We start from the raw sequence: 23,344 nt of genomic DNA, 5'->3' as shown, positions 1-23,344 counted from the left end.
CGCCAGCCATCCCCATAAACTGTGTGTTAAGTGACGGTGTGCAGAGCGGGGAAGCGGCGTGCACCCGAGATAGACAAGTGAGACAGCCCATGATCCATCACCCACAGGGCTGTGTATGAGGACGGGTCAGAGGCAAATAGAGGGGCACAAGATAAACGTCGGGGGTCTGTTCCTTCCACAGAGTGTTTCAGGTCACTGTGAAGTAGTCACACATCGCTCCTTTCAGTATCTTCTCTTGAACCTTAAATATATTTTACATTTACAAGCAAAAGGTAAATATATATTAGTTTTTTTTCACCATTTGCTGTTACAGCATAAAACATAAGTCCATAGACGTAGTCTGCGTCCAGCAGAATCTGTGCAAGTCCTGAGCACCGCACCATTCTCCGTCCACTGCTGCTCTGGCAGGAGGCCGCACGGTCTGTGCCCACAGCACCAACGTTCGCTCGCGCCCTGGACGGGTCCTGTCCGCTGGAGAGCACATGACGGCTGCACCGGCTCTTATCCCAATGGGCCCCAGTCACTGAGGCTCTGGTTTTGGGGGAGGGGTGGTGGTTACTACAACAGTGGATACAGCCTTGGATGTGGCGGAGGAGGACGGTTGAAGATGTGTCGCAGGGACAGTCTGAATGCGCACCTAGCAAAGAGAAGGAAAGCGTTTCCACATTACACACAAAAATAATAGATTGGAAGAAGCAGCCCAAACCCACTAATCATACATCGGACCCCCAGAAGTCGGTATTTTTATAACACTGCCTCTTGGGTATTTTGTAGAGGTTTCGGAAAACCAGCGTTCTGGAAGCGGCCGGCAGCCGCTCATTGCTCAGTTTTCTCCTCACTTTTGCACAGGTGGAAAGTCTCATATAGGACGGTGCGAAACGCACAACCTGCATCCACCCGCTCCAACGTCAGACGCCCGACAAGAGGAAAAGATGCAGTCATTCTGGAAACTAAATTGTAGATTCATTTATGACATACAGTACAGACCAACAGTTTGGACACACCTTCTCATTTAAAGATTTTTCTGTATTTTCATGACTATGAAAATTGTACATTCACACTGAAGGCATCAAAACTATGAATTAACACATGTGGAATTATATACTTAACAAAAAAGTGTGAAACAACTGAAAAAGCCGGATTACTTACCGGTAATGCTCTTTTAATGAGTCCACGACAGCACCCCACATGAGAGAGAGGGATCCGCCCATAGGAACAGGAAACCTACAGAATAAAAGGAGGCCGTCCCCTTCTCCTCCTCAGTTTAGTTTACAGAGTATAAAAAGGGAACCGCAAAAAGCTTTAGTATTAATTCTTATTCAGCAACATAAATGTCTTAAACTCTATACAACCATTATTTGTGAGCTTAAAAGAAAGAACTGTGCATAATTAGGGAGGGTAGTAAATGGGTGCTGTCGTGGACTCATTAGAGCATTACTGGTAAGTAATCCGGCTTTTTACCCTTCGCCACGACAGCACCCCACATGAGAGATTTTCAGAGAGTCATTATTTGGGTGGGATTACCGTACTAAGAACAGCTCTACCAAAGGTCAGATCAGAAGATGTAGATAGATCGAGTCTATAATGGTTGTAAAAGGTGTAGACCAGGTTGCGGCCTTACATATTAAATGGATTGGTACATCTGCTTGTTCCGCCCAGGAGGAAGCCATGGCTCGTGTTGAATGTGCTTTTATACCCACTGGAGGAATTTCGCCCTTTGATGTATAGGCCAAGCAGATAGCTTCTCTGATCCACCGAGATATGGTAGCTCTTGTGACCCCATGTCCTTTCTTGTGGCCCTGAAAGGAGATAAACAGAGCCCTACTCTGCCTCCATGTCTGAGACCTTTCTATATAGGTCAGGATGGCTCTTCTGACATCTAAGGTGTGAAACTTATGTTGTTCTGGAGTTACAGGGGAATAAAAAAAGGAAGGGAGAAATATTTCCTGTGATCTGTGATAGGTGGATGCCACCTTAGAGAGGTATGAGGGATCTGGTTTTAGGACTATCCGATCTTGAAATACTAGTAAGAAAGGTGGGTCTACTGACAGGGCCTGGATGTCGCTAACCCTTCTAGCTGAGGTTAGGGCTACCAGTAGGGCTACTTTATATGTTAGGACATTTAGAGGTATGGAATCTAGTGGCTCAAATGGGGAGCCAGTTAAGGTCTCTAGTACTAAATTTAAATCCCACGGAGGTAGACGGGGAATATGGACCGGATTACTTAGTTTACAAGACTTTATAAATCTGGAGACCCACCTATTGGCTGCTATATTGCATCCATATAGGGCTCCTAACGCTGAGACTTGAACTCTTAAAGGTGTTTACCGATAATCCTAATTCTCTACCTTTTTGTAGGAACTCTAGAATAGGTATTACCGGAACTTGCTTAGTGAACGGTACTGTATAAAAGTTTAAGAATTTATTCCATACCCTACTATATATTAGGGTGGTATTTATTTTCCTACTTGGTAACAGGGTGTTTACTAGTTCCACTGAAAACCCGCTTGAACTTAATTGCCTCTCAAATTCCACGCCGTCAAGTGAAGCCCTTTTACTTGCGGGTGGAAAAAGGGGCCCTGGAACAGTAGTTCCTTGTCTGATGGAAGAATCCATGGATCGCATAGACACATGTTCTGGAGGCAAGAGAACCATGGACTCTTTGGCCAAAAAGGTGCAATGAGGATTACTCTTGCTTGTTCCCTCCTGATTTTCCTGATCACTAGTGGAATCAGAGACATCGGAGGAAAGGCGTATGCCAGTCTGAACTTCCAAGGGTGGTGATGGGAGTCCAACATGTCTGGATGATCCATGAAGTTCAGGGAAGCGAACCTTTTTACCTGTCTGTTGTCTCTTGTGGCAAACAGATCTATTTGAGGTATACCCCATGCTCTTGTTATCATTTTGAATATGGTTCTGTTTAAGGTCCATTCCCCCTGGCGTAGCATGTTTCGACTGAGGTAGTCTGCTTTGGTGTTTTCTACACCTCTGATGTGTAAGGCTGTTAAGGATGCAAGATGAGACTCTGATAGTTGGAAGATGTCTGCTGCTATGGTCATCAGACTTCCTGACCGTGTACCACCTTGACGGTTTACATATGCCACTGTGGTGGAATTGTCCTAGAAAACCCTTACATGGGCTCCTTGAATCTGTGGAAGAAAATGATTTAAGGCATATTCTACCGCTCTTAATTCTTTCCAATTGGAAGAACATGTTAATTCTGCCTGATCCCAGGTATCTTGGGCCAGATCATTCTCCATATGTGCACCCCACCCCATAGGGCTGGCATCGGTGGTAATTATCTTAGAAGGGTCCATTATCCATGGTACACCCTTTGAAAGGTGTTCCATATCTAGCCACCAGGATAGGGATTCTATGACATCTCTGGAAATAGTTTACTTTCCAGATGTCCTTTTTTCCCCTGGACTGACAATACTTCATACTGTAATTGGCGGGTATGAAATTGAGCCCACGGCACAGCTGGAATACATGAGGATAATGATCCCAGTAAGGACATAGCCTTCCTTAGTGTCATGTGTGGGCTTTCCATTGCCTCTGACACCTCTGATTGAATAGTCACTTTTTTTGAATGCGGTAGGAAGCTTTTCTGACTTACGGAGTCTAGCTGGATTCCTAGAAATATTTGAACTGTCTCTGGATTCAGCCTGGACTTTTCGAAGTTGATGATCCAACCCAACTCCTGTAGGGACAAGATCGTATTAGATAATCGCATCTTACATTGAATAATGTCCAGAATCCAATGGCTAGATGTTATTTGTTTCCATTTAGAAAAGAAAAATCTTAATCTGCCGCCTACTTCATGGTCAGCGGTACTTGCTACGCTTTGTATTATAGGATCCGCTAAACAGAGCACCTTTTTGTTTTGGATCCTTTGTCTCCCAGAGCTCCCTTTGAGTCTCAAACAGTTTGCTTCTGGTAAAGGGGCATCTTCTGAAGGCTCTCCTGTAAGATGGAAGATATTGGTTAGGGAAGCCCTTCTTTCGTTCTCCCGCTTTATTTAAGAGCTCATCCAATGTTTTCCCAAAAAGGAACTCACCCTGGCAGGGGATCGCACAAAGTTTTGCTCTTGCCTGTGCGTCCCCTTTCCAGTTTTTTAACCAGAGTGCTCGCCGGGCTGTGTTCAATAGGCCGGCTGATCTGGCTGCTAGGCGTAGCGAATCCACAGAGGCATCTGCCAGGAATGCTATCGCTTCTTTTATTAGAGGGATTTTTGGTAGGATTGACTCTCTCGAAGTTCTACCTCTAATTTGTTCCTCCAACTGTTCCATCCACACTAGTAGCGACCTTGCGGTGCAGGTACTAGAGATAGCTGGCCTGAATGCCCCCGTGTTAGCCTCCCATGATCTTTTAAGTAAGGCTTCTGCTTTACGGTCTAACGGGTCAGTTAGGACCCCCGAATCTTCAACTGGCAAGACCGATTGTTTGGAAGTTGAAGCAACTGCAGCATCAACTTTTGGCACCTTTGACCAAGAATTCAGTTCCTCATCACTGAAGGGATAGCGTCTCTTAGAGGATGATGGTAGAAATCCTCTTGTATTCTGCTTATCCCATTCTTTTTTAATTAGCTCTTTAATCGTGGGTATGACGGGGAAGGATCTATGTTTTTTCTGTACTAACCCCGCAAACATAATGTCTTGAGCTGACTTTCTCCCCTTCTCATCTGGGCACCCCATCGTGCTTCTGACAGATTTTACTAGGCTGTCTACACTGCTGTTAGGTAGACAAAGCCCCCCTTCATTCTCAGATGAACTCGGCTGAGATTCAGATTCGTCTGAGGATCTATGTACAACGTCTGATTCTGAGCTTGCTGGAGATTGGGACCTGCTTGGTTGGCGGGTACTGGTGTTACTTGTATGCGCCAACCCCTGCATTTCTTCCCGGATTATGGCTCTAACGTCAGACGGAGTCATTATATTCTCCTGCCGTACGGTTAGCATGATGCATTCTGAGCATAACCTTTTGGTATAAGAATCCAGAAGGGGCTGCGTACATAAGGCACATTCCTTGTGCTTGGACTTGTGTGTCCTTTTCTTAAGGTACCTTCACACTAAGCGACGCTGCAGCGATACAGACAACTATGCCGATCGCTGCAGCGTCGCTGTTTAGTCGCTGTGTGGTCGCTGGAGAGCTGTCACACAGACGGCTCTCCAGCGACCAACGATGCCGAAGTCCCCTGGTAACCAGGGTAAACATCGGGTTACTAAGCGCAGGGCCACGCTTAGTAAACCGATGTTTACCCTGGTTACCAGCGTAAATGTAAAAAAAAAACCACATACTCACATTCCGGTGCCCGGCGTCCGCTTCCCTGCACTCCTCCTGCATCCTGTGTCAGCGCCGAACATCTCCGGCATCTCCCACAGAGCAGAGCGGTGACGTCACCGCTCTGCTTTACGGCCGGCACTTACACAGGATGCAGGAGGAGTGCAGGGAAGCGGAAGCCGGGCACCGGAATGTGAGTATGTGTTTTTTTTTTTTACGTTTACGCTGGTAACCAGGGTAAACATCGGGTTACTAAGCGCGGCCCTGCGCTTAGTAACCCGATGTTTACCCTGGTTACCAGTGAAGACATCGCTGGATCGGGGTCACACACACCGATCAAGCGATGTCAGCGGGAGATCCAGCGACGAAATAAAGTTCTGGACTTTCTTCTCCGACCAACGATGTCACAGCAGGATCCTGATCGCTGCTGCGTGTCAAACACAACGATATCGCTATCCAGGACGCTGCAACATCACGGATCGCTAGCGATATCGTTTAGTGTGAAGGTACCTTTAGTCTAGAGGAAGGGGATACAGGAGGAACATATATCAGCATATAGGAAGAGGCTTTTTTAAAAACTCACCCAGTGAAGCCGTCAGGTACCGGTTCTGGAGGCGGATTTTTTGACAAGTGATCTCTCTGTTTGGTGGTAGATCGTTTGTCCGGAGGCTGACCACCACTCTTAGTGCTGCTCCTGGCGCTTGTCTCCTTGCTGGGAGAACGCTGCTCTGTTGCAGGTAAGTGCGCTTCGTCAGCCGGTGAAGCCATACTCACACACCGGCCGATGCTAGCGCTGCATTTTTAAATTTGGCGCCGAATCTCCTACCTCCCCGGACCTAACCCAGAAGTGCTCAGGCGACTTCCGGGTTAGACGTGCCGCCCCTCCTCACCATGCGGCGGCTGTGGATATTAAGCCGGCCGCTGAGCGCGCGCGTCCTCATGGAGCCGGGCGGACCAGCGGTGACCGGACCCGGACCATGGTGGCTGACCAGACGAGGGGGGAGGCTGCACGCAGGGGCTCCCCCGCCGCTGCTTCTGGAACCGCAGCCCCTGCCGTTCCCTCAGAGACCGACGCAGGCGGGTGCATGGCCCAAGGATCCTCTTCTGTAGGTAAGCAGGGATTCCTATAGGAACAGGAAACCCAAACTGAGGAGGAGAGGGGACCGCCTCCTTTTATTCTGTAGGTTTCCTGTTACTATGGGCGGATCCCTCTCTCTCATGTGGGGTGCTGTCGTGGCGAAGGGTAAAATATGTCTTATATTCTAGGTTCTTCATAGTAGCCACCTTTTGCTTTGATGACTGCTTTGCACACTCTTGGCATACTCTTGATGAGCTTCAAGAGGTAGTCACCGGGAATGGTTTTCACTTCACAGGTGTGCCCTGTCAGGTTTAATAAGTGGGATTTCTTGCCTTATAAATGGGGTTGGGACCATCAGTTGTGTTGTGCAGAAGTCTGGTGGATGCACAGCTGATAGTCCTACTGAATAGACTGTTAGTTGCTTTTTTCTTGCCATAATACAATTTCTAAGTAAAGAAAACGAGTGGCCATCATTACTGTAAATGAAGGTCAGTCAGTCCGAAAAATTGGGAAAACTTTGAAAGTGTCCCCAAGTGCAGTGACAAAAACCATCAAGCACTACAAAGAAACTGGCTCACATGAGGACCGCCCCAGGAAAGGAAGACCAAGAGTCACCTCTGCTTCTGAGAATAAGTTTATCCAAGTCACCAGATTCAGAAATCGCAGGTTAACAGCAGCTCAGATTAGAGACCAGGTCAATGTCACACAGAGTTCTAGCAGCAGACACATCTCTACAACAACTGTTAAGAGGAGACTTTGTGCAGCAGGCCTTCATGGTAAAATAGCTGCTAGGAAACCACAGCTAAGGACAGGCAACAAGCAGAAGAGACTTGTTTGGACTAAAGAACACAAGGAATGGACATTAGACCAGTGGAAATCTGTGCTTTGGTCTGATGAGTCTAAATTTGAGATCTTTGGTTCCAACCACCGTGTCTTTGTGCAATGCAGAAAAGGTGAACGGATGGACTCTACATGCCTGGCTCCCACCGTGAAGCATGGAGGAGGAGGTGTGATGGTGTGGGGGTGCTTTGCTGGTGACACTGTTGGGGATTTATTCAAAATTGAAGGCAAACTGAACCAGCATGGCTACCACAGCATCTTGCAGTGGCATGCTATTCCATCTGGTTTGCGTTTAGTTGGATCATCATTTATTTTTCAACAGGACAATGACCCCAAACACACCTCCAGGCTGTGTAAGGGCTACTTGACCAAGAAGGAGAGTGATGGGGTGCTACGCCAGATGACTTGGCCTCCACAGTCACCAGACCTGAACCCAATCGAGATGGTTTGGGGTCAGCTGGACCGCAGAGTGAAGGCAAAAGGGCCAACAAGTGCTAAACATCTCTGGGAACTCCTTCAAGATTGTTGGAAGACCATTCCCGGTGACTACCTCTTGAAGCTCATCAAGAGAATGCCAAGAGTGTGCAAAGCAGTCATCAAAGCAAAAGGTGGCTACTTTGAAGAACCTAGAATATAACACATAATTTCACTTTTTTGTTAAGTATGTAATTCCACATGTGTTAATTCATAGTTTTGATGCCTTCAGTGTGAATGTACAATTTTCATAGTCGTGAAAATACAGAAAAATCTTTAAATGAGAAGGTGTGTCCAAACTTTTGGTCTGTACTGTAAATCTAACTACTCAGCACGAGGGAAAGAAATTGACCTACACCGTGGTAATCCGCAGCTACATACTGATCACACATACGTCCTCTGCCAGAGATCGGGGCTGTGACGCTATACGCTGATCGCACGGTCATCACTCCCCTGTGTGCTGCGCGGGCCCACGATCGGGCGCTGCGGGGGAGTGATCACGTCATGCTCACCCTGCACTGAATGCCGACTGTTCGCTAACACACCGGTGACTGGCAGGGAGAGCATAACCTTGTCAGCCCCTGGTGCTGCGCTCCTGAGGTCTCTGCTGCAGGGAGAACCTAACCTCGTCAGCTCCTGAGGTCCCTGCTGCAGGGAGAACATAATCTCAGCGGCCCCTGGAGCCGCGCTCCTGAGGTCCCTACTGCAGGGAGAACATAACCTCAGCGGCCCCTGGTGCCGCGCTCCTGAGGTCCCTGCTGTAGGGAGAACATAACCTCGTCAGCCCCTGGTGCCGTACTCCTGAGGTCCCTGCTGTAGGGAGAACATAACCTCGTTGACCCCTGGCGCTGCGCTCCTGATGTCCCTGCTGCCGGGAGAACATAACCTCGTCGGCCCCTGGCGCCGCGCTCCTGAGGTCCCTGCTACAGGGAGATGCTTTTTCTTGCGATCAGGCTCCTTATAAAAAGAAGGCAGAGAACATCACAAGCTGCTGCTGCGGTGACCCCTGGTGGCTGGGAGGTGGCACTACCCGTCGGGCATGGTGGACGTCACGGAGACCCTCCAGCCGTTTCTCCAGGGATAGAGGCGCGGTCTACATCATGGATCCTGACTGCTTTCTAATGACGTGGAAACATAACACACCCGTCCACCCCACAGTGGCCAATGGCTCCAGTGACCCTCTTACCTGCGTGGCCTGTCCCTGCTGCTGCAGCTGCTGCAGTTGCTGAGTGGTCAGGAAACTGACAGGTTTGTTTCCGGCGATGAGCTTGGTCCCCGCTGGCACGGTGGTCAGGATGATATTCCGCCCCAGACCGCTGATACTACGGAGAAACGCACAGATGAGAACCTCTCCCCCCTGCTGATCTATAGCGCCATCATGTAATCCTCCGCTCGCCCCCCGCCAACCACACAGCACGAGATCAGCGGCAGCACCGGCGGCATTCTGCTCATGGGACAGTCCAAATTAAAGGGGTTATCTAGAATAAAACACTAATGATGACCAAAAGCAGAAAGTGACGAAAAAGCTCTAAGCCCGCAGCTGCTGAATCCCCAGTATTTCTAGCACCGACGCTCTGGTGGTCCCTGCAATTCTTTGTTTCCTTCCCTACACCTATGACATCCCATGCCCCCACAGGAGCCAATCACTGGCCTCAGCCATAAGCTCAGCACGTAACATACAAGACCACCGAGGCCGGGGATTGCCACTGTACGAGACCACCAGGCGGCAGTTCTGGCCGAGTATTACTAGATCTGATCACACTGACCGTTCTATGGTGGCAGGGTTTCATGGACATCACCGGTGACTCACGGCGGACGACACTTACTTTGCTCCCAAGTTGCCTTTGATAATCGGCGCGGTCACAACGCTCTTCCCCTTCATGGGCTGACTGAGCACGGACAGCGGCACTGTGATCCTCGCCGGGAGCTTTCCCTTAAAAAAGAGAAAAATGTAAAAACAGGAACTGGATGAAACGAGCTGCACCGTCCTGTGTGAAAACGGACGAGTCCTTGTCTGCAAGTGGCCAAGGACCTGTCACCTGCCAAATAATGGCCGAGTAATCTTTACATCTGCCATCAAAGCTTCCTGTTGTCAGCCAGCTTTCCCAGAATCCAGAATGCCATCGCTGCAACTCCGGCCATTTCATACCTCACTTTGCAAATCAGCCATTAATGAGCTTGGTGAATCCTTGCAATGGTGGGCATTCTGGCCCCCGCGCCACAACACAGGGTCCTATTAGGGTCCAGTGACCCCGGATGAAAGATCTCACCTGCTGAGTTGCTGTGACCGGAATCTGCCGTACGGCGGCTCCCACAGGGACTCCGCTCAGAGGTTTATTTCCAGCGCTGGTCACGGGCGTCAGGCTGACGGTTGGAGCGGTGTGAACAGGGCTGACCACGGTGGAGGACACCACAGGCAGCGGCTTAGCAGTTACACTAATGCTCTGAGGGGCTGCAGCCTTAGGGGGGACGAGTCCTTGCACGATCCGTATGGTGGTGGCAGGTTTACTGTCCGCACAGGTGGTGGATTTGGTCTTGTGATCGGCTACCGACATCCCCAGCGCTGGCATTAGTCTAAACCCAGAACTACTGGCCTCCACGACCTTAACCTCGGGGGTGACTTTGACAGTCGCAGGAGCTGGAGGGGACGGGGAGGACGAGTTCGGTGTCATGTGGAGAAGGCTTTTGCTGTTGCTAGATGCAGGGGAGGCAGAAAAAAGTTCTTGCGACAACTTTACGGCGGTAACTTGGGACTTGGCCAATGTGGCCATCATGTCCGGTGTGATGCGTAAAATAGTCTGACCCTTTGCATCGGTGGTGATGGACGACGGAGGAAGACGCAGCACGTCCTTGCCCTGTATCCGCAGATTGGTGGTGGGCAGAGGAAGACTGGAGGCTGGCTGGGATTTCATGCCAAGTTGCCCAGACATCGCCACCTGGTGGTGAAGAGAAGGAATAACCACTATGAGCCCATTTATTGTCGATCGCACCCAGTACCATTACTGCAGCAGACGGATGTTACAGGTAGCGCACTGCGAGTGCTGCTGGCGCGGGGACACCCAGAGCTGAGAGTAACCGCACGAGGGCAGCAACGCCTTGCCTGGAGCCTATAATATCCCCACACCGGAGCAGGGCCCCTTCGTTACCTGCTTCAGGATGCTTTGGCCGGTGATGCTCTGCAGGATGGTTGGAGCGGTCGCTACAGAACTGACCACCGGCTTGGAGGAGACGACCGTAGAAGAGGGCAAAGTAGTCACCACCATCCCTGCACGAGTCGTCAGCGAGACCCCCGGACGAGGGGCAGCAGCAGCCAGCGGCGTCTTCACTGGCATTGTCACTACCTACATTTAAAGAGACAGTACTAAGAATGGCGGCAGTACCTGTGGGCGGGGGGCCGGCCCCCTGTCACGTGGTGGGCAGACCGGCCCCAGCCCGGCTCTAACTCACCTGCGGGATCCCCTTGGTGGTCGAGGATGTGACCGGCAATCTGATGTGAGAAACTGCTGGGGAGAGTGGCTGCGATACAGCGGCCGATGGCGGCGCAGGGGTGACTGGAGCGGGGGCCGTCACAATTCGCATTTGGGGGATAGCTGGGGCGGTGGACGTCCTTACAGGTCCTGGAGTCACGGTGGTCATCTGGCTGGTCACCGGAGGGGTCAGTAATGTGCTGAGCTGAGGGATGGTAGGAGAAGACACCAGGAGAACGCTGCAGGAGACAGGACACCATTACCTACAATCAAACCCAACATGGGAGCTATCGGCCACCTGGAGGTCTGCAGGGTCTTACCTCGGATTAAGTTTCGGGGGCTCTGCGACGCCGCTGCTAAGGATTTTGCTGACGGCTGCAGATGTAGTTGGGGACATTGGTGTTGTTGGAAGAGCTGGGGTCGTGGGAGTGCTGGGGGTCCCAGGGGTCGGGGGCATGCTGCACTCACCCAGGCTCAGCGGGTCTGGGGTACCACCGCTCTTCAACGAAAACTCCTTGCTGATTGACTTCTGAAAAAACAAAGCAAATGTCGCTGTATGAACTCGTCTGTACACGGAGCCGGCGCCAGAGACGACGGTTCAGGGTCACACGTGACGCCTCCTACATCAACGCCACGTCACATCCATTTGTTACTGAAACGCCATCCACACAGTGTAAAACTACAACTTCCAGCATGGCCTAACACACTGGGAGTTGTACTCACACAACAGCCGGAGCGACACACAAAAGAAAGATCTATTCTGATGGTTTGTTACAATGTATCAGTCTGGAGTTGGGATGTTTGTCTCACAGAAGACTGGATACTGTTATATAAAACGCTCCGCTGTGGGAAATAGTAAGATAGAAAGGCGACGGGCAGCGGGCTCCTGGGCGACGGGCCGAGGGCCTGACAGGACTGCAGTGATGGGATTTCTAATTCAGCTCATCACTGTCTTCACAGGACCATGGGGCGCCATTTGCGAGGCTCGGGGACACAGATCTAATATTCGGCTCCGCTACGTACGATCTTGGACGGAGTCTTCGGCTTCTGCTGCAGCGCTTTCTTGGCTTTGGCCGCGGCCGCCTGAGCCTGGTGGATCCTCTCTGCAAGATTAAACATGAGCGTGTAGGATGGGACAGCACTGGAGGACTTCTGCAGAAAGCTCGGGGTAAAAGCCTTACCAAACTCTTCCTCGCTGCGGTCTCGGTGGAGGTAGATCCAGAGCTTGCGGCCAATGTCGTATTTCACGCAGGGATCCTTCTCGTAGTGCAGCCGATCCAGGGCTCCGCTCACCACAGTGTTAACCTGATAACGAAGCCGAGGGGCAAGATGATCGGACGGGGAAAGTGACCGCACCCAGAATGTAAGGAAAACATGAGAGACAGGGAGCCAGAGCTACAGCCATCACCAGTCTATGACGGAGCTTACACACAGCTCTCTGGAGCCCCCTTACACTCAGGTCAGTCAGGGAACTGCTCCTAGGATAAGTAGTCGTGAGAGTGCAATCTTGGGGCGGCTAAGAGGTTCTGGAGGGCCAGTCTCAATAGTGCGGTATCCGGGACTGCTAGAGAAATATGAGACACAAGGTGCGTGCGGGGGGCTCCCAGGGTTCTGGTGGTATATCGGACTTCACCCTGAGATGCATGGTACCCTCTCATTCATCTCTAGATGTCGCTGACGCTCCGTCCCTTGATGTGGGCCGCCTTGCACACAGGACAGCAGGGGGTCCTAGCTCTGCTCCTCTCTGCCTTCATTAACACGTGGCCTCTAATTCTCTGGCCAAATGGTAAAGTTCTGGTCTTTGGGAATTGTGTACTTATTCCAAGGGCAGGGGGGCCATTTCAGGAATGGAGGGAGATCTCTGGATAATCTATCGGGCCTGAAGTGATAAATCCAAAATGGAGTCTCCCTCGTCCCTCACACAGAACCTTACAGCAGGGATTAAAGAAATCTGAGAAGTGTGACGTCAGGCGTCTGCAAGTCACGAGATCCGTGCTAAGGCGCAGACAGTGACCACTGACGACCCCTGAACTCCTCACCCACCATCTTATCTACATCCAGCCTGAAGATCTGCCCCCGCGCTCCATGTACGATCCCCGTCACCTCCCGTCAGCAGGTTCTCCAGTAATGGCTGCACCCAACTCACCTGCGCGCTGGTCACATCTGGCGCGAGGAACTGGGAGTCTTTAAGCAGCTCGCAGATTTCCGCACGTGTCCCTTCTCCATTCGGGAGTCGAGCAGCTGCATCTCGCACTGGTGGAAAGTAGAAGCGGTAACACACAGACCGTCGCTACCGAAAACACCTCCTCATGACGCCGCCATCACTGCCGCTCACCAAGAGAAAGAATGGTGACGTACGCCGGCCGGTCAGAGCGCAGCAGGGAATGCTCTCGCGCTTTGTTCAGTGATGTCTCCTTGTCAAATACGCCCTTCACTGGACCCACAACCGATTCGAAGCCGTGCAGGCGGAACGTGAAGGCCCTGTGGGGTTGGAGATAACGGTGACGCTCCTGAGAAAGGGGCAAATAAAGAAAGCGTTAACTAGACAACAGCAACAGAGGGGAGTAAAACAAGAAGGAACATCCAATGTACACAGAGCCGGAGGACAAAGTGATGAGGCGGATGCAGCGAGGGCCGACGTATTATGAAGTCTCACCTGCTCCTGGAAGATCCGCTTCTCATCCCCAGAACTGGGGCGCACAATGTAATCCGTCCTCCTACAACATCAAGACCAGAGAATAACATACAAAACATTGCTGCCGTGGGCTGCGGCCCCCAACCCACATGCGGAGCCCATGCCCTGTCATAAGCCGTGACCCCGTTACTTACACTCTGGGGATCGGCATTGCGATGTCGGCAAGATCATCATTCTCCTGGAGAAGACATCAAAGCCACAGAATATCAGAATGTGAGACGTTCCACGGGGCCACAATCTCTACTAACATCCTCCCCCTCGCAGATCTCACCTTAGACAATATATGATCCTTCGTCTCCAGCCAGAGGTGGAACAAAGCCACGAGCTCCTTCTCAGAGTCACCGGGGGGTCCTAAACAAACACCGAGAAAGTCAGAGCTCCACTCACCGCCACAGGAGAGAGGAGGCGCCAGGGACTCACCGAGACATCGCCACTGCTGGGTTTTCTCCTTTAATTCCACATATGGAATGAAACCAGATAATGTCCCTGAGGAGAGGAAACAAGGAATCGTTACTAAACATTTCCTCTGTTCTCAGCAGCCACAGATTATCACTAGAGATGAGCGAATTTGATCGGGCCACGCGCCGGCTGATCAGCTGTTCGGTGCCGCAGCTGCATGTGTCACGACTCTGTGACAAGCACAACACACGGAGAGTCCAACAAACAGGCCATCCATACATGTGCTGTGACACAGCCGGACACATGCAGCTGCGGCGCGGATCAGCCGGCGCGCTCCAGGAAGCCGGGTTCCCTCTGCAGCTTATTCGGTAAGAGCTATAACTTGCCAAATAAGCCCTGACCCTCATCTCTAATTATCACATATCCCCCGGCCCCCGCACTCACCTTTACTGTCCGCACCGAGATACACGAGAGCTGAATGCACCAAGTCGCACCAGTTCGGGACAGCAGAGAACCAGCTGTTCAGGGTGCTGGCGGGCGAAGACTGCCACTGCGACACCTTCTCCTCCAACTGTAAAACAAATCATCATCATCATCATCTCCTGCATCTGGGGGCGCTGCAGTCCACAAAGCTTAAGAACCGTATTGAAAACCTCAGCAGCCCTATGATGCTTTCTCATTATTAATCTCTCTTCAGTTTCAAAGTCTCTGCTCCCTGTCACTGAACGAGACATTTGTTTTTACCTTCAGCAGCTAAAACCCTGAGGGTCGGTGCACACGGTCAGGAATCGGCAGCACTTTGGACGCAGCACACGTCCGCTGCCGGCTATTGAGTGCAGGTGACTCCTCTGTGATCACTGAACCGTGCGGAATCACCGCGTCCAATACATGGTACGGGTGACATTTATATGGCAGAGACTGAGCAAGATAAATGGACATGCTGCAGTCTGGAAAAATGCGCTGCATATTTCTGGAGACCCCATCCACTCTGCTGTAACATCTGAACGCTGTGGGTTGGACGTTGCACAAGTACGCAGGGACGAACCCGAATTACTGATAGTGTGCAAATACCCCAAAAAGTCCTAATGATTAGTGATGGCCGAATATACTCGTTACTCAAGATTTCCCAGCATGCTCGGGGGTCCTCCGAATATTTGTTAGTGCTCGGAGATTTAGTTTTCATCGCGGCAGCTGAATGATTTATATCTGTTAGCCAGCCTGAGTACATGTGTGGATTCCCTAGCAACCAGGCAACCCCCACATGTACTCAGCCTGGCTAGTAGCTGTAAATCATTCAGCTGCCGCGATGAAAACTAAATCTCCGAGCACAAAAAAGTACTCGGAGGACCCCCAAGCATACTGGGAAATCTCGAGTAACGAGTATATTTGCTCATCACTACTAATGATTTATATATAAGAATGAAGCTACAGGCAGAAAAAGCATACCCAGGGCTGTAATGTGACTCCACAGCGCCCCCACAAGTGAAAGGTCTGACTTGTAATAGAAGATAATCTGACTGAAGTGTCATGTCCGCTGCTTACCAACATGAGACTGCAGGGGCCCTCCACCATCAGAATATCCAATAATAGGGTGAAGAAGCAGGCAGAGATCTCATTGAACAGTAATGGCGGCTTCACGTCATCCATGGGTCTGTAGAAGACAAGTGGAGACACAGTAAAGACGAGAATTGCAGTAGCCGTCATCAGTGTCCGAAAAAAAGCGGCCGGAAACACACAAATCTGCAGCTACAAGGACGGGACTCACTCTTCCTTCACTGCAGTCAGGGGGACGGGGACAGAGGAGTCACTGGGCAGCAGCGCCGGCATCATGTCCGTTCCTTCACCCGCATCAGGGTAATCATCCAGCTCCGTCTTTATAGGTTTCATCTTCTTTTTTTTCCTTTCATCTCGGTCTTTTACTCTTATCTTCATATTGGCCAAATCAAAGAGCGCTGAAAAACCACAAACTAAGATCAGAACAAAACACGGACATCACAGGAACAAAGTAATGCTAAGATACCTCCTGTATTATACCCCAGAGCTGCACTCACTATTCTGCTGGTGCAGTCCCTGTGTACATACATTACTGATCCAGAGTTATATCCTGTATTATACCCTAGAGCTGCACTCACTATTCTGCTGGTGCAGTCACTGTGTACATACATTACATTACTGATCCTGAGACACCCTGTATTATACCCCAGTGCTGCACTCATTATTCTGCTGGTACAGTCACTGTGCACATACATTACATTACTGATCCTGAGTTACATCCTGTATTATACTCCAGAGCTGCACTCACTATTCTGCTGGTGCAGTCACTGTGTACATACATTACATTACTGATCCTGAGTTACATCCTGTATTATACTCGAGCTGCACTCACTATTCTGCTGGTGCAGCCACTGTGTACATACATTGCATTACTGATCCTGAGTTACTTCCTGTATTATACCCCAGAGCTGCACTCACTATTCTACTGGTGCAGTCACTGTGTACATACATTACATTACTGATCTTGAGTTACTTCCTGTATTATACCCCAGAGCTGCACTCACTATTCTGCTGGTGCAGTCACTGTGTACATACATTACATTACTGATCCTGGAGGGATCTTAGGCTGAGGACACCACTAAATTGTGATTTGATATGCCGTCTGTTACCTGCCAGAGAGTTTTTCCTGCCGGCATTAACCCGAGTCATGATGTCATTCATTGTCACGTCGTCCGTCATAAGATCCGGATGATCCTGCATCATAAACGGGTGGATATACAATGAACGATCACAGGTGGTGGGGGCCCCAACAATCTACTGGGGGCCCTATGACTGGCCTAGAAATCCCCCCTTTCAGCCCCATCTAGTGGATGTCGTGTAGAGCTGCCTGTGCGGGGGCCAGGGATGAGGACTGGGCAAGTCACATCACTATGAATTCTATTATCGGGGGTGCTTCTCATTACTGTCCTCAAGATGTCTGCTGACCTTCACCGAACAATACGCACAGGGTGCGAGTCAGAAAAAAGAAAATGTCCGTCCACTGAGCGCAGTCAGAGAAGAGAAAATGTCCGTCCACTGAGCGCAGTCAGAGAAGAGAAAATGTCCGTCCACTGAGAGCAGTCAGAGAAGAGAAAATGTCCGTCCACTGAGAGCAGTCAAAGAGAAAACGTCCTTCCACTGAGAGCAGTCAGAAAAGAGAAAATGTCCGTCCACTGAGCACAGTCAGAAAAGAGAAAATGTCCGTCCACTGAGCACAGTCAGAGAAGAGAAAATGTCCGTCCACTGACAGCAGTCAGAAAAGAGAAAATGTCCGTCCACTGAGCAGGGGGGCCTGCACCACATATAGGTGTCTGGGGGGCCTGCACCGCATATAGGTGTCTGGGGGGGGGGGCTGCACCAAATATAGGAGTCTGGGGGGGGGGGGGCCTGCACCGAATATAGGAGTCTGGGGGGGGGGCTGCACCGAATATAGGAGTCTGGGGGGGGGGCTGCACCGAATATAGGAGTCTGGGGGGGGGGGGGGGGGTGCTGCACCGAATATAGGAGTCTGGGGGGCCTGCACCGAATATAGGAGTCTGGGGGGGCCTGCACCGAATATAGGAGTCTGGGGGGGCCTGCACCGAATATAGGAGTCTGGGGGGGGCCTGCACCGAATATAGGAGTCTGGGGAGGGAAGCCTGCACCGAATATAGGAGTCTGGGGGGGCCTGCACCGAATATAGGAGTCTGGGGGGGGCCTGCACCGAATATAGGAGTCTGGGGGGAGGGGGGCCCGCACCGCATATAGGAGTCTGGGGGGCCTGCACGGAATATAGGAGTCTGGGGGGATATAGGAGTCTGGGGGGCCTGCACCGAATATAGGAGTCTGGGGGGTGGGGCCTGCATCGCATATAGGAGTCTGGGGGGCCTGCACAGAATATAGGAGTCTGGGGGGGGGGGCCTGCACTGTATACAGCAGTCTGGGGGGCCTGCACAGAATATAGGAGTCTTGGGGGTCTGCACCGGATATAGGAGTCCGGGGGCCCTGCACCGCATATAGGAGTCTGGGGGGGGGGGGCCTGCACCGAATTTAGGAGTCTGGGGGGGGGGCCCTGCACCGCATATAGGAGTCTGGGGGGGGGGGGGGGGGGCCCTGCACCGCATATAGGAGTCTGGGGGGGGGGGGGGGCCTGCACCGAATTTAGGAGTCTGGGGGGCGCTGCACTGAATATAGGAGTCTGGGGGGGCTGCACTGAATACAAGAGACTGGGGGGGGGCTGCACCGAATATAGGATTCTGGGGGGGCTGCACCGAATATAGGAGTCTGGGGGATGGAGTGTCACTTTCATCCAGGACCCCGCATTACTTACCGGCTGGTGCTTCCGCTTCTCCCGGTGTTTCCGCAGCAGCAGCTTCAGGTCGCGCTCCGACAACTCAGCCTTATCTTCAATAGAAGAGATAGGGAGATTAGAGGGGATGTTCCTGATGACACCATGACGGCGCAGCAGCCAATCATGGGGCTCAGGGGGTCTCGTGGAACATGGAGTCTACACCGGAACGCCCCAGGGAACGAGACTACAGACAAATTTGTTTTTGTGAATAAAATGCAGTGAAGGATGAAATACACTTTAAAAGGAACAACACCTTGCAGATTCCTAGATGGGAACACGACGATGTTTGGGCAGCACTCACCTGCCGTCGTCATGTCCTGGGTGGATAGTGTAGGCACTGAGCGAAGAGGAACAGCAGCTCCGGGGGTCTGGGTGGGAGACTGCGGAGACCAGGAGCTCAGATCTAAGCAGAAAGGGAAAAGCTTCATTACATGTGCGGGGGAGCGCCGGACACACGGCCGCTGCTCTAGATCCGCACCTTCCTCCTCAGTGGACAAGTTGGTGTCTCCGCACTCCTCCTTCACCTCCCGCAGGATCTTCAGGTACCGCCGCTGCGCTCGCCTCTCTCTCTCCTCAGGAGAGTTTCGCAGGGAGCCCGGCTTCCTCTTCATCACCAGGTCTGGACCTTTCTTCCTTGAAGTATCTAGAAGTTCCTAAAAACAATAGACAGGGGTGACCCATGCAGAGAGGGCGAGGCCCCAACCCGACACCACTGCAGCGGGAAAACCATTACCTTCCTGGACGCCAGAATTTGCTTTAGCAGGTTGTGGAAATACTGCTGCTGAGACGTCAGGTATCGCTTGTACTGGGACTTCAGACACAGCTGCCGATACTTCACCACCTCCGGGTTCAGGTGACCGTCTGACAGGGAGGAAAACAATGAGAAGGTTTGAATAAGACAAGTGCAGGACCCCCCAGAGCACCCTCCCTGTGCCGGACCCCCTCCCCCAGAGCACCCTCCCTGTGCCGGACCCCCTCCCCCGGAGCACCCTCCCTGTGCCGGACCCCCTCCCCCGGAGCACCCTCCCTGTGCCGGACCCCCTCCCCCAGGAGCACCCTCCCTGTGCCGGACCCTCTCCCCCAGGACCACCCTCCCTGTGCCGGACCCTCTCCCCCAAAGCACCCCTCCCTGTGCCGGACCCTCTCCCCCAGAGCACCCTCCCTGTGCCGGACCCCCTCCCCCCAGGAGCACCCTCCCTGTGCCGGACCCCCTCCCCCAGAGCACCCTCCCTGTGCCGGACCCCCTCCCCCAGAGCACCCTCCCTGTCCCGGACCATTCCCCAGAGCACCCTCCCTGTGCCGGACCCCCTCCCCCCAGAGCACCCTCCCTGTGCCGGACCCCTCCCCCCGGAGCACCCTCCCTGTGCCAGACCCCCTCCCCCAGAGCACCCTCCCTGTGCCGGACCCCCTCCCCCCAGGAGCATCCTCCCTGTGTCGGACCCCCTCCCCCCAGAGCACCCTCCTCCCTGTGCCGGACCCCCTCCCCCCAGAGCACCCTCCCTGTGCCGGACCCCCTCCCCCCAGGAGCATCCTCCCTGTGTCGGACCCCCTCCCCCCAGAGCACCCTCCTCCCTGTGCCGGACCCCCTCCCCCCAGAGCACCCTCCTCCCTGTGCCGGACCCCCTCCCCCCAGAGCACCCTCCTCCCTGTGCCGGACCCCCTCCCCCCAGAGCACCCTCCCTGTGCCGGACCCCCTCCCCCCAGGAGCATCCTCCCTGTGCCGGACCCCCTCCCCCCCAGGAGCACCCTCCCTGTGCCGGACCCCCTCCCCCAGGAGCACCCTCCCTGTGCCGGACCCCTCCCCCGGAGCACTCTCCCAGTTCTGGGAAACAGAGTAATTGGACACTCAGCAAGGCGGAGTGCTGCCATTCTACAATGATCTGCATTTATTGTGCTGCGGAGCTGAACTCACCCCTGAAGAGCCTCTGGGCAGTGTGCAGAGGATTCCCAAAGCGCACGTTCTCGCCCCTGAAGAGGGTCTGCAGCGCCTGCTCCTGCTGCTGCGAGTTGTTCTCTGGGAAGGATGGAAGAAACTGGCGCAGATGCTCCCGCTGCGAGTCCGACAAGACATTGTGCCACGTGTCCATGCTGACCACATCAAAGAAGAGCTCCGGCTGGAAGGAGAGAAGTGGGAAACCAGCGATCAAAGAGCAATCACCTGGAGACACAATCCCCCCAGCATCAGACAAGAGCCTCTCCGGGAGTTATTCATCATAGCAGAGATAAGCACGAAGCACACAGGGCCCAGGGTCTGCTGGGGGACTGAAGATGCCCCACTGCCGTCACGTGTACTGCAGCACTCCTGCGGAGTCACCCAATGGCACACCTCCGGAGCAATGACTTCTCACAGCGGAGGGTTCGCCTACAGTGCGCACACAGCAACCTCGAACATTTCACCTACACGCACAACATCATCTACCCTGGATACAATGTAACGAACCCTCAACTGTGGGATGGAATGAGAAGCGGAGAGAATTATTGTTCCAATACACTGACAGCAAGAAGAGGTCTGTACAATAGGAAAGAGGCTCAAAGTCAATCACAATCACACTGCTGGAGGTCGTAGTAGTGGGGGCTGATAGCTGGTATATACTCCTCAGGGTGATATACATATATAGTGCTTACATCCTCCAGCAGGTCTTCAGGAAGACTGACCCTCGTCCCTCCCAGCAGGCACGGCTCCAGGATCCCCGTCCCACTGCTGTCCAGGCACGGCCCAAGCTCCAAAGGATCGGTCAGCATCGCCTCCAGGGAATCCATGTCTGCTCAACTGGGGGAAGGAAAGTAAATGGGAGGAAGCACACACAGCCCTGCTCCTCACCTCAGAGACCTCTCCTCTCCCTCCTCACCTGGGAGACCTCTCCTCTCCCTCCTCACCTGGGAGACCTCTCCTCTCCCTCCTCACCTGGGAGACCTCTCCTCTCCCTCCTCACCTCGGAGACCTCTCCTCTCCCTCCTCACCTCGGAGACCTCTCCTCACCTGGGAGACCTCTCCTCTCCCTCCTCACCTCGGAGACCTCTCCTCTCCCTCCTCACCTGGGAGACCTCTCCTCACCTGGGAGACCTCTCCTCTCCCTCCTCACCTGGGAGACCTCTCCTCTCCCTCCTCACCTGGGAGACCTCTCCTCTCCCTCCTCACCTGGGAGACCTCTCCTCTCCCTCCTCACCTGGGAGACCTCTCCTCTCCCTCCTCACCTGGGAGACCTCTCCTCTCCCTCCTCACCTGGGAGACCTCTCCTCTCCCTCCTCACCTGGGAGACCTCTCCTCTCCCTCCTCACCTGGGAGACCTCTCCTCTCCCTCCTCACCTCGGAGATCTGTCCTCTCCCTCCTCACCTGGGAGACCTCTCCTCTCCCTCCTCTCCTCGGAGACCTCTCCTCTCCCTCCTCACCTCGGAGATCTGTCCTCTCCCTCCTCACCTGGGAGACCTCTCCTCTCCCTCCTCACCTCGGAGATCTGTCCTCTCCCTCCTCACCTGGGAGACCTCTCCTCACCTGGGAGACCTCTCCTCACCTGGGAGACCTCTCCTCACCTGGGAGACCTCTCCTCACCTGGGAGACCTCTCCTCACCTGGGAGACCTCTCCTCTCCCTCCTCACCTGGGAGACCTCTCCTCTCCCTCCTCACCTGGGAGACCTCTCCTCTCCCTCCTCACCTGGGAGACCTCTCCTCTCCCTCCTCACCTGGGAGACCTCTCCTCTCCCTCCTCACCTGGGAGACCTCTCCTCTCCCTCCTCACCTGGGAGACCTCTCCTCTCCCTCCTCACCTGGGAGACCTCTCCTCTCCCTCCTCACCTCGGAGACCTCTCCTCTCCCTCCTCACCTCGGAGACCTCTCCTCTCCCTCCTCACCTCGGAGACCTCTCCTCTCCCTCCTCACCTCGGAGACCTCTCCTCTCCCTCCTCACCTCGGAGACCTCTCCTCTCCCTCCTCACCTGGGAGACCTCTCCTCTCCCTCCTCACCTCGGAGATCTGTCCTCTCCCTCCTCACCTGGGAGACCTCTCCTCTCCCTCCTCACCTCGGAGATCTGTCCTCTCCCTCCTCACCTGGGAGACCTCTCCTCACCTGGGAGACCTCTCCTCTCCCTCCTCACCTGGGAGAACTCTCCTCTCCCTCCTCACCTGGGAGACCTCTCCTCTCCCTCCTCACCTCGGAGACCTCTCCTCTCCCTCCTCACCTCGGAGACCTCTCCTCTCCCTCCTCACCTCGGAGACCTCTCCTCTCCTCAGAGACCTCTCCTCTCCCTCCTCATCTCAGAGACCTCTCCTCTCCCTCCTCACCTGGGAGACCTCTCCTCTCCTCTGTCTCGGGGACTATAACTCGGGTCTCCCCGGCCTCTCACCTCCTGTTATCGGTGACGTTCATCCCTCTGCTCTGTCCACTTCGTCCTTTCACTGTCGGGAACATCCTGCCCGGTACCGGCTTCCGCTTTCCTTGCCGGATATGACCCGCCGGAAGCAAACAACCACACGTGGGTAACACTTCCGGTACCAGGATGCAGGGCAGCTACCCGGAAGTAACCGTTGCTGTGTGGGAAGGGTTGAGCCTAGAGTGTATGGGCTCCTTCCAGGTCCTGACTGCAGCCCATACACTCTAGCCGGCTCACTGTGAAGATGCTAGAGTGTATGGGCTCCTTCCTGGTTCCCTGACTGCAGCCCATACACTCTAGCCGGCTCACTACTGAAGATGCTAGAGTGTATGGGCTCCTTCCAGGTGCCTGACTGCAGCCCATACACTCTAGCCGGCTC

The 23,344-nt window shown here is 53.3% G+C and overlaps 2 protein-coding genes across 3 annotated transcripts; both read right to left on the bottom strand.

Moving 5' to 3' along the window:
- Positions 1–230: 230 nt before the first annotated feature.
- NFRKB (nuclear factor related to kappaB binding protein) lies at positions 231–23,077 on the bottom strand. 2 transcript variants are annotated; one of them, XM_077249391.1, is made up of 26 exons: positions 22,939–23,077; positions 21,222–21,366; positions 20,509–20,710; positions 19,330–19,457; positions 19,075–19,249; positions 18,898–18,999; positions 18,576–18,649; positions 16,897–16,981; positions 15,999–16,185; positions 15,776–15,884; positions 14,678–14,804; positions 14,255–14,320; positions 14,106–14,185; positions 13,969–14,012; positions 13,796–13,856; positions 13,475–13,649; positions 13,286–13,392; positions 12,321–12,444; positions 12,163–12,242; positions 11,460–11,668; positions 11,120–11,378; positions 10,819–11,013; positions 9,943–10,608; positions 9,499–9,605; positions 8,859–8,994; positions 231–637 (listed from the first exon to the last, which is right to left on the bottom strand). In XM_077249391.1, exons 2-26 carry the CDS (start codon positions 21,354–21,356, stop codon positions 521–523), a joined length of 3,750 nt encoding a protein of 1,249 aa, XP_077105506.1. In that variant the 5' UTR covers positions 21,357–21,366; positions 22,939–23,077; the 3' UTR covers positions 231–520. The 2 variants fall into 2 exon arrangements, with proteins under 2 accessions (XP_077105506.1, XP_077105505.1); XM_077249390.1 differs by having other exon boundaries at positions 18,898–19,249.
- On the bottom strand, positions 3,296–5,042 carry LOC143764147 (uncharacterized). The gene is made up of 2 exons (XM_077249392.1): positions 3,875–5,042; positions 3,296–3,700 (listed from the first exon to the last, which is right to left on the bottom strand). The coding sequence occupies exons 1-2, from the start codon at positions 4,956–4,958 to the stop codon at positions 3,438–3,440; spliced, it is 1,347 nt and encodes a 448-aa protein (XP_077105507.1). The 5' UTR covers positions 4,959–5,042; the 3' UTR covers positions 3,296–3,437.
- Positions 23,078–23,344: the final 267 nt, after the last annotated feature.

Source organism: Ranitomeya variabilis, chromosome 4 (assembly GCF_051348905.1).
Source record: "Ranitomeya variabilis isolate aRanVar5 chromosome 4, aRanVar5.hap1, whole genome shotgun sequence".
In the NCBI taxonomy this organism is placed as follows: Eukaryota; Metazoa; Chordata; class Amphibia; order Anura; family Dendrobatidae; genus Ranitomeya; species Ranitomeya variabilis.
This window is presented reverse-complemented; position numbering and strand designations above follow the sequence as displayed.